This window comes from Chelonoidis abingdonii, chromosome 8 (genome assembly GCF_003597395.2).
Source record: "Chelonoidis abingdonii isolate Lonesome George chromosome 8, CheloAbing_2.0, whole genome shotgun sequence".
NCBI lineage: Eukaryota > Metazoa > Chordata > Testudines > Testudinidae > Chelonoidis > Chelonoidis abingdonii.
In genome coordinates this window covers 76,777,344-76,791,875 of record NC_133776.1, presented here as the reverse complement: position 1 = coordinate 76,791,875, position 14,532 = coordinate 76,777,344, and the positions used below count along the sequence as shown (strand labels likewise).

General features: G+C 39.4%; 1 protein-coding gene across 1 annotated transcript in view; it reads left to right on the top strand.

Moving 5' to 3' along the window:
• Window positions 1-14,532, top strand: part of LOC116816345 (connector enhancer of kinase suppressor of ras 2-like) — a 518,029-nt gene that overhangs the window by 411,665 nt on the left and 91,832 nt on the right. Inside the window, exon 18 of the mRNA XM_075068744.1 lies at window positions 5,315-5,349. Coding sequence (XP_074924845.1) covers window positions 5,315-5,349 — 35 coding nt within the window. The remainder of the gene's footprint in view (window positions 1-5,314; window positions 5,350-14,532) is intronic.

Sequence of the window (14,532 nt, the reverse complement as noted above, 5' to 3'; positions counted from 1 at the left end):
CAAGTGGAGGGTGTTATAGAAATGCAAAACATATCAGGCATCTAAATCTATTTTGGCTAACTTTAGACACTCAAGACTGTAACATCGTTGCAGACTCTCATGATATTTTTTATGAGTGTATTGATGTTGGATTGTTTGTTTATCTGTCTCATGAAAACGTAATGAAAGCCTGCCAAGTTGTGGATTTTCCTTTATTCAAAATGGCTGCAATCTCCCATTACTCTCAATGAAGCTGAAGCCAGCAAGATGACTGCTATATCCTTACAATCTATCTGCATGTGGACATGAGGCTACCCCTAATAAAGAGGGCTGCCACTGACCACTCTTTTCAAACAGACAGAAACCATGCCCACAGTCAAAATAGCTGCCACTCAATTTTTTGGGGGGCTAGACAGGACACTGTTATGACACAGGGACTGTGAGAAGCGGGCACTGTAAAATGTGAATGGGGAGACTGAGTGGGGAGCTGGAGGCAGCAGCGGAATTAGAGCGGCAGGAGGCCAGTGGGGATTGTAGTGAGGCAGAGTGGCCTCCAACTGAGCCAGAAGAGGAGGGAAAACTCTGTGAATCCAGATGGGTGAAGCCAGGCCATGCCTGCCCCTCCCCTTGGAAGTCAGAGAGTGGAACAGGAAGTATTAAAGAGGAGGCCTAGAGCTCAGTTGGGCTGCATTCACCAAATGAGACAGATGCCTCCCGGCTGCTCTCAATCTGGGAGACTCCTGCAGACCCCTGGAGCTGAGGACTGGCCAGTGCTACCAGAGCCAGCCATTGACCAAGCCACAGAGGAGTTGCCGGGACTGCCATGGGCTTTCTACCCTGATGACCCAGAGGACCCACTACAGATCAAGGTACATCCCGAGTGGGAGACAGGAAGTGGCGCAGAGGCAGCTGACCCTAGTCTGGCTGCAGCACTGCCTAAGATAAGGTCAGAGTAGTGTGGTCAGGATCCCGCCACTGTTAGGGTCCTGGGCCAGGATGCAGTGGAGTTGGGTAGGCCTGTGTCACCCCTACCCCTGCCACCGCCCCCATGATTATGCGGTTTTCTATGCTACTGTTTCCCCAGGTAGACACTAAAACTCCCAAAGTCTTTTATCTAATTAATAAATTATTTTGGGTCAAGTGTGTTATTCCAAAACTATGTACTTGACTTAATCACTTCTGCATCTGTGTATGTGTTTCAGAAAGATGTGGACATATTAATGAGAGATGAGAAATAAGATAAGTAAATAGTCTAATATAGGCAGTATGTTCTGAGAAACTTAAGGTGGACACCAAAATGGGATGCTATAAAGATAATTTTAAGAGGTAGACTTCTTTAAAACAAAGGCAAGGGACAGCTTGTGCCTTTAGCAGATGCTTCTTCTTCCTTAAATTTCCTGTAAAGTATTAAAATAATTCTTGTGTTCATCTTATACATTGATTTAATTATTGAGTGTACTAATTGACAAGCCAGATGAATTGAACCATTCATTTATTGATTGAATTTCAGTTGTAACCTTAATTTGATCATTTGATTAGTTCAGAGAAATTAAAGTAAATTAGTTAGTGACATATTTGTTGGCTTATTCTTTTAATAAATCCATAAATTCTGGTAGGATCCTTCTATATTCAAAGCAGCAACAGAGTAGTGGAGAATCAGGCCCAAGGAATGCCTTAAAGTAATGAAGTGGGTAATTACAGATCTCACCAACGATCATCATCTCTCTTTGAGCTGATCTACACTCACTTTTTATACCAGTTTGCAACTATGTTTAACTATACCAGTTTAGAAACCGATATAGCTAAATTGGTGCAACCCCCATATAGTAATACCTGTATAAAGGTGCTTTTACTGGTAACTTATTTCTATAAATCTATGGAATTATATTTAATCAGTACAAAAACTGTGTAGAATAGACAACCCCATTTTTAAATATCAAATTGACATTGGAACTCAAATGGCAATCCCATTCCTTGTTCACCTACTTTTGAATTTAAGCAAATCATTAGAAACTGTGACAATACAGAGCTCTTTCTGCGTGTAGGTGTAGCTCAGTCACACTAGCATTATTCCATTTGACTTAGACTGTGTAAATGAGATCAGAACCATGCCCCATTCTGTGTAAATAATGGCACAATGTCCTGTTTGTTAAATACAATTTTATGAACCACAAATTATTTTAAAACAATCTTCTCATCCGTTTTTGTAAATTCATCTTGTACTGTGTTAGGTACTTATAAAGCTATAAAACCCTTGATAGCTGGATGTAAATGGGGACACTCCATCACCATCTTCTGATGTCCCAGAAACCTCTCAGTCTCTCCATAAGTGGCAACTTCATGTGAATATATTTATATACCCATCACCGGCACCAACACAATCTCGTGCAACAAAGTATTTATAGTGGTTTTTGTCCTTTAGCCCTTTTGAACAGGGCCAGGGGGAACAGCAGTCTCCCTGCCTTGAGATCTCACAGCATACTGGACTCAGCTAGCCCAGATTCTTCTTTTTATATCCCTCAGATAATTGATTCATCAGGCCTCCCAACCAGATCAGCTAATTAGCTGCATATTTCCAATCAGCCTTCTCCAGTGGAGCTGATTGGTGCCTAAGTGATCAGAGTGCTGGCTCCCAGCACTCTATTAACACCTTTGAGCCCACTGTGACAAAGATCTAAGAGCCTAGTTTTATGATTTGTCCCACCAATTTAACTGAGTACAGAATTGAGCTCTTATGGCTATATTAAGTCATTACCAGGCTGTGCTGAACTATAGGAGAGTCAGGGGGGACATAAGAATGGCTATACTGGATCAGACCAATGGTCCATCTAGCCCAGCATCCTGTCTTATGACAGTGGCCAATGCCAGGTGCTTCAGAAGGAATGAACAGAACAGGTAATCATCAAGTGATCCATTCCTGTCATCCAGGCACAACATCTGGCAGTCAGAGGCTTAGGGATGCCCAGAGCATGGAGTTGCATCCCTGACCATCTTAACTAATAGCCACTGATGTACCTATCCTTCATGAACTTATCTAATTCTTTTTTGAAGGCAGTTATAGTTTTGCACTTCACAATATCCTCTGACAATGAATTCCATAGGTTGACTATGTATTGTGTGATGAAGTACTTCCTTTTGTTTGTTTTAAACCTGCTGCCTGTTAATTTCATTGGGTGACCCCTGGTTCCTGTTCAGAGCACTTTTCCTCTGGGGGGCTAGGGAGGCATTGGCCCAGATTTTGAGCTGCATCCAAAGGATGCTCAGCACAGCTCAAGGTGGTAGGGCAAAGTTGGCTGTATGTCACCCTTATATCCCCTGGATTCTGTGGGTAAGTTACAGTAGTCTGAAGGCTCTTTTAATGTATGCTTGGCTGCCTCTGGCTCCAAAAGGCCATTTCATCAGCTGGGAACGGCTGGAGTGCAGAGGCACTCAGGCAATTCCCCTATGCCAGGGACAAGGACAGCCACTGCGTCTGCTCTGTGCTTCCAAGGGAGTCCCCTTATGTAGAGTTTAAGCAGGCTTTCCAGAGCACTGCACAGCAGTCAGATCAGGTGGCCAGAAGTGAGCCAGCTATGCCTACAGAACCCAGATCAGACATAAAGGAATATCTTCATATCTAAGATACACCTGTGTAGATCCAGAGTAACTCTGTTAATTCAGTGGAGTTACTCCAGATTTATACTCTTGTAACAGAGGTCAGCATTTGTCCAGCACTTCCAGCAGAGCTAGGTGAAAAGAGCAGGATCTGTCTCTTTAGAATTTTGTATCAAAATCCTGTGAAACTTTGTGCAGTTTCAACACAAAACTAGATTCTCCTGTAATGTGGTGTAGGTGTTATAGCATGCACAAATTCCTCAATTTTGCTTCTACACATAAATCCTATATATAAAGGAGCAAGATTATTTAAAAATTCTCTTTGACATTTTTGTTCATAACCTAGATAGTTAAAGAAAACCAACAGACTTTGTTTTATTCTGTGTAGGTTGTTATGCAGCACTCATCACCATAACATGTGAGTGCCTTCCAGTAAGGCATTTAGCAACATGACTATGCATCTGTCACTTGTTTGTTCTCTCTTCTTCTTCCCACTGCATATGCCGTGGAATGTCTTGTCTTGGTAGGTTGGTTTGGTTTGTTGGTTTGTTTTTTAAATATTCATATTGCTATGTATTTACGTTCAAGAAGACAAGGTCAAAGAAATGTGCCTTTCACTTGAAGACTTCCTGTCCCTACACTTGAAATGTGCACCCAGGACTGATCAAAAATCTCTTTCCTCTCTGAGCCCATATGTGCTTGATATCATCATGGTAAAACTTTAATGTAGTGGTATTTATATGCATATACATCTTACTACAGAGGAAGTTCAGAGGAAGAAAACTAGTACATGCCTAGGCTCTTACAATATACTGCTTGTTACTGTTGCTGGCTAAATTGTAAAAGTTTTCAGGGTTCATTTTTTAAAACTTTCACACATTTATCTATCAGAGGAGTAGCCGTGTTAGTCTGGATCTGTAAAATGGCAAAGAGTCCTGTGGCACCTTATAGACTAACAAGCGTATTGGAGCATGAGCTTTCGTGGGTGAATACCTATTTCGTATTCACCCACGAAAGCTCATGCTCCAATACGCCTGTTAGTCTATAAGGTGCCACAGGACTCTTTGCCACGTTTACACATTTATCTGTGTTTTCAAATACATAAAAGGTATGAAAATATTAGGACTTATATGTTTGTGGTTTCAAGCTGTTTGGTTGATTTCATGAGAATAAATTATTTCATTGCTTTCTTAACTGGTGAGAAAACTTCTTCCCCCTTAGGGAAACTTGTTTTAAGTTATTAATAAACAAAACATTTTGCAGAAGGTGTTCTTTTTAATCCATGGATCACTTACTTCTGGAATATATTTATCTAAATGCTCATATGGATAATTTCTTTGCAGCAAAGTAAGTTAAATTGACAGTTTCCTCCTTTTCCTTAAAATCCCCACTCAGTTCATTGCAAATGCAAATATTATAGTATATGCCCTATTCTGAAGAAAATACAATTTCTTAACCCTAAAGCACACAATGTATTTTAAAGAGCCTTCATTACAATAACCTCTTCATCTGAGGATTATTTTATAAATTCAGATTTTTTTAACATTATATCTCTGTTGTGAAATCACTTTTAGTTGAAATTTAACTACGTTTTCAGTTTCCTTTCTCTTAGCGTTACTGAGCTGCTATTATGGTTTATATCTGTGACCTCATTTTCCTACAGATAGTGTGGTTTTGATCACACGAGGAAGTATTTTTTTTAAACCAGACACTAAATACTACTTTTTATTCTTCTCTACAGAGAGCAGGGGAGACAATCGGTGGAGATTCTGAAAGGTAATTTCTTTTTTTGTCATCTTGCATTTGAGTGTTGCGGTCCATATTCATTATATTTTAAGAAATTAGTTGTGCTTTTCACTTTTGTAGGGGTATTTTTTGTTTTGTTTTTCTGAGAGACTGAAGTAATTTCCAGCTTTTAGTGAGAAAAACATTGATCTCGATGAATATAGTTAACGGCTTCCCCTGCTGATTGCTTCAAGTATGAACATAGTTTTTAGACTTAAAGGGTTTCTTGAACTTTTTTTTTAAATTAAAATAGTATCAGATATAAATGAAAATAAATTAAAGCTGTAATACTAAGTTGGGAAAGCAAATGTCTTCCCCTTTCTTTTTCTCATTTCTTATTTATAAGGATTAATGTTTCAAAAGCACTTTGAAGATGAAAGTGTCACATAAATGTTAAGTAGTAGTATTTTTGGAAATCAACAATGAAATAGTCTTTTTTGTGAATATTTTTGTTCCATCAACACAAATATATGAACTAATGTTTATCTTTTTAATAAATAGCAGGGATAAGCAATTATTGTTCAATTTGTTCTTTAGTGTTTGTATTTGGTCAAATAGAATACAGAGACACACGAATAACAGTGACACTATCTTTGATTCATTTACAATTAGATCGATTACACACAAAATATATAACAAATTACATCCAATAAACTACGTTAAAAGAACATTGTTTGAAAAATCAAATACTTAAACGTTAGGAAATGCCAGAATTAAGGTTGTCCATGAGACATTAGTTGAGGTCCCCTTCTGCATATGCATTATGATACAGTCTTTAATTACATGATCACATCCTATTTTTTCTATAGAAACACGGCCTCGGGCTCAGCCTATGGATAATTATTCAACTTTTTTTTATCCTTCTCATTCATTATGTGGCACTAAGCCTTATTTAATCATCCAAACCTTCCACTGAATAAAAAATAATTTTCTCATGGTTGTTTCAATGATACTTTCAAAATAGTATACAAATGCTTCTATAATAAGCACTGAAGAATTTATTTTCACAATACCCATGTGAGGTGTGGTGGTATTCCTGTCCCCATTACACAGCTTGGGTATTGAGACACAGAAATAGTAATGTCAAAAGTATCCACTAATTTGGGGGTCCTAACTTGAGACACCTGGGGCCTGTGTTTTCAGAGTTCTTTATGGCACTTTATATGCTCAAAGCACAGCCCCAAGTCAACTTCAATGGCAGTTATGAGCACTTAGCACTTCTGCAAGCCTGGCCTTAGCTGTCTCACATTACGCACTATTAAAGGAAGAACATATAATCTGTTACCAGCTGTGGTGTAAATGTTTGGCATAAGTGGTTATGTCTAGCATCAAATAGGAACTCTGTGGCAAGGATAGACTCCAGTTCTCTAATGTGGCATTCAGCCTCCTTGATTAGGAGACTGTCCCCCCTCTCATGCAATCACCTGCCTCATTGTCTTCCAACTTCTGCAACAAATGGGACAGACAAGAATCTCATTCACTGTATAACCCTGTTTCATTCCAGAGCACTGTCTATTCTGTGCACTGAATGAGACAGAGGTCATGGTAAAAAAAGGAATAAAAACTATGATTGCATAAGTAAAGACTGTATCATAATGCATACACACAAAGTGGCCAACTTAAGGTTCCACAGGCAACCTTTATAATGGCATTTCCTAACTTTTTGGTGCTTGATCTTGCAACCTTAACATTCTTTTAACATAGTTTTTTTTGTAATGTGTTGTTTTAAAAACAAAAATAAACCTCTTTCACATGGAACCATATTGACCCCTAACTTGCGTCATTTTGTAATGGAAAGTGTCAGGCACCTTAACTCCCACCAGTGCTCTCAGCTCCTCCAATAATTATTACAAATGACAAGCCCATCCCCAAATATATTCAAAACTACCTGCCCAGATGCTATACAAACTATGGGTCAGATCTTTCAAAGACAACTATGTGATGAGACCCATATGCCTTGGGAAAGCACCGTCGACTTCACTTGGGCTCTGCACAGTCATAGACATCTGCCCATGCAGATCCTTGACCTTTATAACAAATTGTTTATAATGTATAACAGAATAGATACATATAAAGAACACATGCAAATATGTTGAAAAACACTCCTGTTATGTGCAAAATATGAGACTGATTACAATGTAGTGCACTGTTTATCCATTAAAGAAAACAACTTCAAGTAAGTAGGCTGTCAAGTGAGCCTAAGTTGCTTATTTCCCTTGACAAGAAGGGCCTGGGAAAGTGCTCAGACTCTTTTGTTGCAATTTCTTGTAGCTTTGGAACCCTGTGTGTGACTATCTATATAATAGCTGATTTCTGGAAGCCAGAGGCCCAAGGGAGAAGGTTGCAGTTCCTTGTGGTTGATCCTGGGTTGCTCTTTTTTTTTCTAGCTATGATTGTTGACAGAAAGAGGTTGTCAAGCAGTACGATGCAGACATGAGGCCACAAAATAATCTCCCTGGGAAAAATCTGTGGGAGGGTAAAAACTCAGTAGAAACACTGAATGTAACTCAGAGTTCCTGCCTACTTCTTTTTTCAAAAGGGAGAAGTGTGCATGTCCATTGAGAAGATAGGGAATAGAATCCTCAGCTTCTGTGGATCCTAGTGATCTGTGAGCAATGTAACCACAGAGCCATGCCATCACTACAAAGAGTATAGGCAAAGAGCCCTTCAGAGCTATTCTGCTTGTCTCCCCTGTTAGGGTTATAGAAGGCACAGAGGAAGAGTTATTTCTACTTAGAGAAATAAAAACTATTGAACGTTTCTCAGTAGGAATCCTTCTTGTCTCCATTCCCTCTTAGTTCTAGCTCTACCATTTCACCTAGCTCCCCATTCCACGTGTTGAAAGGCTTTCCTGCCATGTTTTACTGCTCTGTGCAGAGTATAGTGGAAAGTTACGTATGGTTAGGTTTTTTTATGTCTGGATCACTGAGATCGTTGATTCCCCACCCCCCTTTTTCCCCATCATCATTCTCCTCTGTTTCTTCATGCTGCAAAACACCCAGGTAGAAAAGCAGAAGAAAATGATCCTTTATTTGTTGCCCAAGTATTCAAACCAAAAGGAAAGAAAATTATATTGTCCATCAAATTGCATGGAGATGTTACAGTTCAATAGAGCTGCAAGTAACAAAAGTGCAGTGGAATCCCCGTTTTCCAATTTCAGCCACAGTCTCCACAGAGCTCTCATGAACTGTCATTCCACACACAAGGAATCTTGTTTATTGGGGAAGGGAATGCTCAGCGGTGTGGGAAAATTATTGCCAGCACAAAGTTCCATAGCAACTGTTCTTAGTGTTTTTACTCAGTGAATATCAGTAACTACTCACTAGTGTTCATCTAAAAATGGTATTAATCATATCCTCAGTAAATATTGCATGCTTAAAAAAATAAGCTATTTCAATCATTGTGATTAATTTTCAGGAGAAAAACAGGGAGAAATATTTTGTGGACTTTTTTACGTGTACAGTATTTTCTTATATTTGCATTTTAAAAATGAGATACTTTTGCTATTTTATGTTCCTCTGAGCAAGAAGTAAAATTTCATATACAGTACAGTATCTCTCATTACAAACATTTATTTGTATAATGAAATTTGAAGTCAATGGAATCACACTAGTAATTAATTTGGTCCCTTTTGTCTGTACTTTAATGGGTTCCATTTCACTACTTTAGAATGAGTAGTGCAGTCAATCATAGATCCATTAAGGCAGAAAGAAAACATTTGGTATCAAGTGCTGTGAGCAATATGTTACTACTTGTGTTCAATGTCAAAAGTTGAAAACCTGAAATACAGGCTGCAATGAAGGTTTTAAATGACAACGCTGTATCTTCTATGTCCTTTCAGATATTTTTAGCAGTTTTAAATTATTTAAGATTGTGCTTGTGACCAGGGCCCTAGACCAAATGGCGCCCCAGGTGAGGAGCATCTTCGGCACCTCTCCCCCCCAATTGGTTAAACTTTTGAATACCTTATTTTTAATGCCTTTGTAGCCCATTTCATGACTTTGATGCATGATTGGCATGCATGATCTATCCCTGTCGTATAAGATGTTACATTTACACTTTCACAATTACACAATAAAACAAGGTTCACAGTATCGCAGCTGGGCTCTCACTTCACTTCACTTCATTCTTATATCTCACTGACTGAGTGCTGATGCCCTGCCCCTTATATTCCCACGAGGGCACGGCTGACAACATTTTAGAAGGTTCTAGGAAAATATAGTTCTCAGAGTCTGGAAGGTTCCACAAGATTTGATATAGGTCTAGAACGTTCTAGGAGGATAGTGAAAAATTAATCCACGTACAGAATACCAGAAACATTTTACTTCAAACATTCTATTTTCCCTTTTGTCACTAACAACAAAAACAGCACTCCAAGCCCAGCTCCCCAAGCGGTTGCCTTGGTCACCTGCAAATCTGGCCATGCTTGTGACTTCTGGCACAAATAAACCTAATGTTAAAAGGTTAGTTTTTCTTCTTAGATCCCTTGTTAGTTTTATATCTGAATAGAGCAAAATTTACACAGGAAATGAAAAACTGAAAGTGCTTAAAAACCTATCTGTACATCTCTCTTAACTTATATTTAAGTGTCTTAATCTTCAGCTGGGACCAAACTGCACTTAGCATAGCTCAGGAGATGAGGCACAAAAGCTGGAGAATGCTTTTGCACACACATCCTTATCCTGAGGCCATCTGGTCACAAGTCTGGTCCCTTGTATAAAAGAGTACGCTCAGAGATGCACAATTTTACATTGGTTTCTGATAGCCTCAAGGGAGTGGGTATTCTGGCACCAATGGATCACCAGGGCTCAGGGACAACTCAGCCATATCCATCTTATGGTGACTGTGTACCACTTAAGGATTCCCATTGATGGGGAATCCTGAACTGCCAGTTAAGCCAGCATGAGTGTTGCCTTTTGCCCTTGAAACGGCACAAGCAGTCTTACCGAACCAGAGGATCTGGCCAGAGATGTATATTGTCCTGCCAGTTTTAATGCAGTTCAATTTTACCACATCATACGTAAGTAGATGCTCTGATTTTCCTTTGTTACAGTTTGTTTCCTGTCACTTGATTTTAATTTTCATACCAGGTTGAAGGGGAAAAACACTGAAGTTCATAGATAATATTGGTAAATCCTAACAACTCCCCATTGCCAGATCAGAAGTCACATTGCTCCATTTTGTGCCCCAATTTGAAATTTAAAGCCTACCTTCTGTTGGTCACCAGCATTTAACTTGCTGGCCATCTGATATATATTTTCAGATCAAAAGGCAAGTTTTTGTTTCCAGCTTGTATTAGCCATTCATATGGCTGATCTCTTGTAGAGAAGAAAGACACATAACAGCCATCTGCATACAAACAACAGGAACATGTGCAAACCTGTTCAGCAAGGACCCATGAACTTCTTCACTTAGTGAAGGTCTGTAGATGGAATGTACTGAATCCACCATTGGGGGAGATTGTCATTGCCTCTCTTTGGGAGCACAAGATGACAGTATCTCTTAAAGAAGCAATTATTAGTCTCTTCTCAAGAAACCATCTCCTGACATTAGCTCTTTATTGGCTCTGACCTTTGTTTTTTGACTTATCCCAAAGTAGTTTTAGGCAATTAGTCACCTGCCCTAGAGGTTATCCTGTGGTAGGTTTCACAGGAATCTGTTCTGTAACCCTTCCAAGTCAATGACAATATAAGGCTATAATGGTACAAGGAAGTGGTTCTTCTGCCTTCAGTGTGTGGTTGTTACCCTTTTCAACATCTCTATTTTGTCTGTCCTAAATTGTGCAGATGGTCCAGATTAGGTCTTGGATGAGGGTCACTTGGTTGAGACTCAACTTGGATTATACCATGATAAAGTTTGTACCTTATTTTACCTCCATTGTTTGAGGAAGTTTGCCCACCATGTTTTAGTTCTTTAAATGCCCAGGTAGCGATAGTGACCCAGAATCCATATTCTTTCAGATGCAGCCCTCACTATAGTCGACCATATTTTACCAAAATATCGAAGTCTTCCTCTGAATCATCCACATCTTACCAATGCACTATGACTCTTCCTGTGAAACCAATATTTTTATAGCCAATTCTGTTATCAGAGCCTGGTCTGAAATGATTGCCTAGTTGTCCATGAGAACTTGAACCACCCCACTCCACCCTCACCCCGCCAAATGCTATCAGATCTAGAAAATGTTTAGAAGTGATCAATGGCTCCATTTTTAAAAATTACTGAACACTCTTAGATCTTCTATTCAAAAACCTTTTTGGCTTCTGTCATGGTATTCTAGCCCCACTCTGAACTTTAGCGTCCAAAGTTGGGGTACCAGCATGAATTCCCCTAAGCTTAATTACCAGCTTAGGTCTGACAGGCTGCCACCAACCAGGACTTTCAGTGCCTGGTACACTCTGGTCCCCCCAAAACCTTCCCAGGGGACCCCCAAGACCCAGATCCCTTGGATCTTAACACAAGGAAAGTAAACCCTTTCCCCCACCGTTGTCTCCCCCAGACTTCCCCTCCCTGGGGTTACCCTGGAAGATCACTATGCAGCCAATGCCTGCCACAAACGAGACATGAGAAGAGGCCCTGTTGGCTGAGAGCTGGCACACAGTGGGGGCTGTGCTGATGAACCAGCATGGGGAGCAGCCAGCCCCTCATGCTGCTGTTTTGCCCCAGCCCCAGCCTGGGAAACCCACTCCCAACATCAGCCACTGGGTCCTTTCCCCTCACTGGTGGTGGGAGGGCAGCAGGCGATCAGGGATCTGGCCAGCAGCAGGCCCCACCAGTACTGATGGGGGAAGACAGAAAATATGGGACAAATTGCCAGTTTTTAAGAAAAAGTCAGGACACCTGCAGGAGGAATTAAATACAGGGCTGTCCCATTAAAAACGGGACATCTGGTCACCCTGCAAATACTCAGATGTTGTAAATCAGAAGTTTTTAATAAAAGAAAGAAAAAAACATAAAAGTTGTCTCTGTAATCAAGATGGTAAATGTTACAGGGTCTTTCAGCTTATAGACACTAGAGAGAATCCTCCCCCCACCATACATACAAATGCAACAGAGATACAAATTCTCCAGCCCAAATACACATTTGCAAATAAAGAAAAACTATATCAAAAAGACTAATACCGCCTTTCTACTTGTACTTACTACTAGAACAGAACATTTAGAGAGCCTGTAGCGCACAGTCCGGATCACTTCTCAGATCCCAGAGAGAACAACAGACAAGAAATGCAACACACAAACACAAGACTTCCCTCCACTGAGATTTGAACGTATCGTGTCTCCTGATTGGTCCTTGGTCAGTGTGTTCCAGGTTCACCGTTTGTTAACCCCTTACAAGTAAAAGAGACATTAACCCTTAACTATCTGTTTATGACAGCTTCTATCTGAAATTATTGCAACCACACCTAGATATGATATATCTGTCTTTAAGAGCATGGAACTGTGTAAATAAAAGCTAGAAAGATGAGTCCACTGACCCAAGATTGCTTTTTCACCAATGGTGCCCTTAGAAACTAGTTCAGTTTTGTGTGCCAATTTTCCATTCTCTCTCTCTTCCAACAGATGACCCCTGTACTATAGTGTTACCATTCAGAAACTATGCAACAAAACCAGTCTCTTTAAAAAGCTGATCACATAACATTTAGTCACCTCCACCTCGATTAGCAGCTTTTTTCGCCTTGTGACTTCCATAAATAAGAGAAAACTACAAGCGGGAGTCATCAGTAAATACTTTTGGGTCTTGCTCATTGGTCAAATCATTTAATAAAAATAAGAGAAGGGATTAGCCTCCAGTTTGATCCCAGAGTTATTGGAGAACGTACCTTAGCTGTTTGTAATGCACTATAGAGAATGTTTATTACTTTTGGACAATAATTAATAATCATTTAAACTTTTATCCATTAGCAGTGGAGTAGGCAGTAGCTAACCAGAGGTATTAAAATGTATATTTCAACAAGATACATTGCTACCATCATCCAATCTATATACCAATACTAGATAAATGGTGGAACTGAATTAGTAGTAGGGAAGTTTTTCGGACTTCTGCAATATTATGTGGAGAATAAGATATAGCAGAAGAAAGCTAAAATCATGCTGACTTGACCCAAATTAGGCTGTCATTTTCTCTTAATCACAGAAGCTCAGGAGGATCCTCACAACTTTTTCCTTTTTATTAGTCCCTTTATGGCTTTGTGTCACTAATTATTCATTCATCTCGGAAAGAATGAAACACAATTAAGGCCCATCAAATGCTGTTATTTAATCAGCCAAACAGGTGTCCATGGAGTGATGTGATGTTGCAACATACAAGGTAATGTTCTTATCTTCTAGACCAAACTCATGGCCATTATTTCAAGATTTGTTAACTGCAGCCTGTCAGCTGTGGAGAAGCCAAAATGATAGCAGTTTTACTAGGAGTTAGAAAGGGGGTTAGGTTGCTCTGGCACAATTGTGACTTTTCCTTTAATGATAGATTTAATGACCATGAAGGTGATACAAAGAGAAATCGGATGATAAAATTAGGTGAACTAAACTTTGTTCCCTGGTGTCTGTGAACGCCAGCTATGAGGCTCCACTTCTTCAGTGGTTAGTCACATGACCAAGAAATACTTAACTTATTAGCACAAATCCTTAGCTGGTATAAATCAGTGCAACTCCTTGGATTTCAATGAAGTGATGCTAATTTATGCCAGATGAAGAGCTGGCCCACAATAATATTTATAGCGCAATTTATTTATTAACTTTTTCTCTATTGAAAAATGAAAATCATGTTGCTAAAGAGAAATCAGAGTAGACTATGAATTTATCTGAGTGGCACCACATGTAGAACAGCTCTTCAGGTAGCGCTTATGTGGTGGTTCTGTGTTAGCAGTTGCATTCATTTGGTGATATCTGGTACATGCAGAAATAACAAATTATTTCAATTTGTTAGAGGAATTCTTGTAAGTAGGATTTCTTTTTGCATAAATAGAAAATATGGGTTAATCGCTGTACCAGTGATTCTTCACTCATAAATGGATATACTTGACTTTGACATCAAGGATGCTTGGATTTTTGCTGTTCTATCAGAGAGATCTGGAATTTTAGAGATCTATTTGTATCAGCCACTTAAAATGGACTGTTTTAATTAACACAGTTGCACTTCCATTTTTATTTTTATTTTTGTTTTTTTTAGGC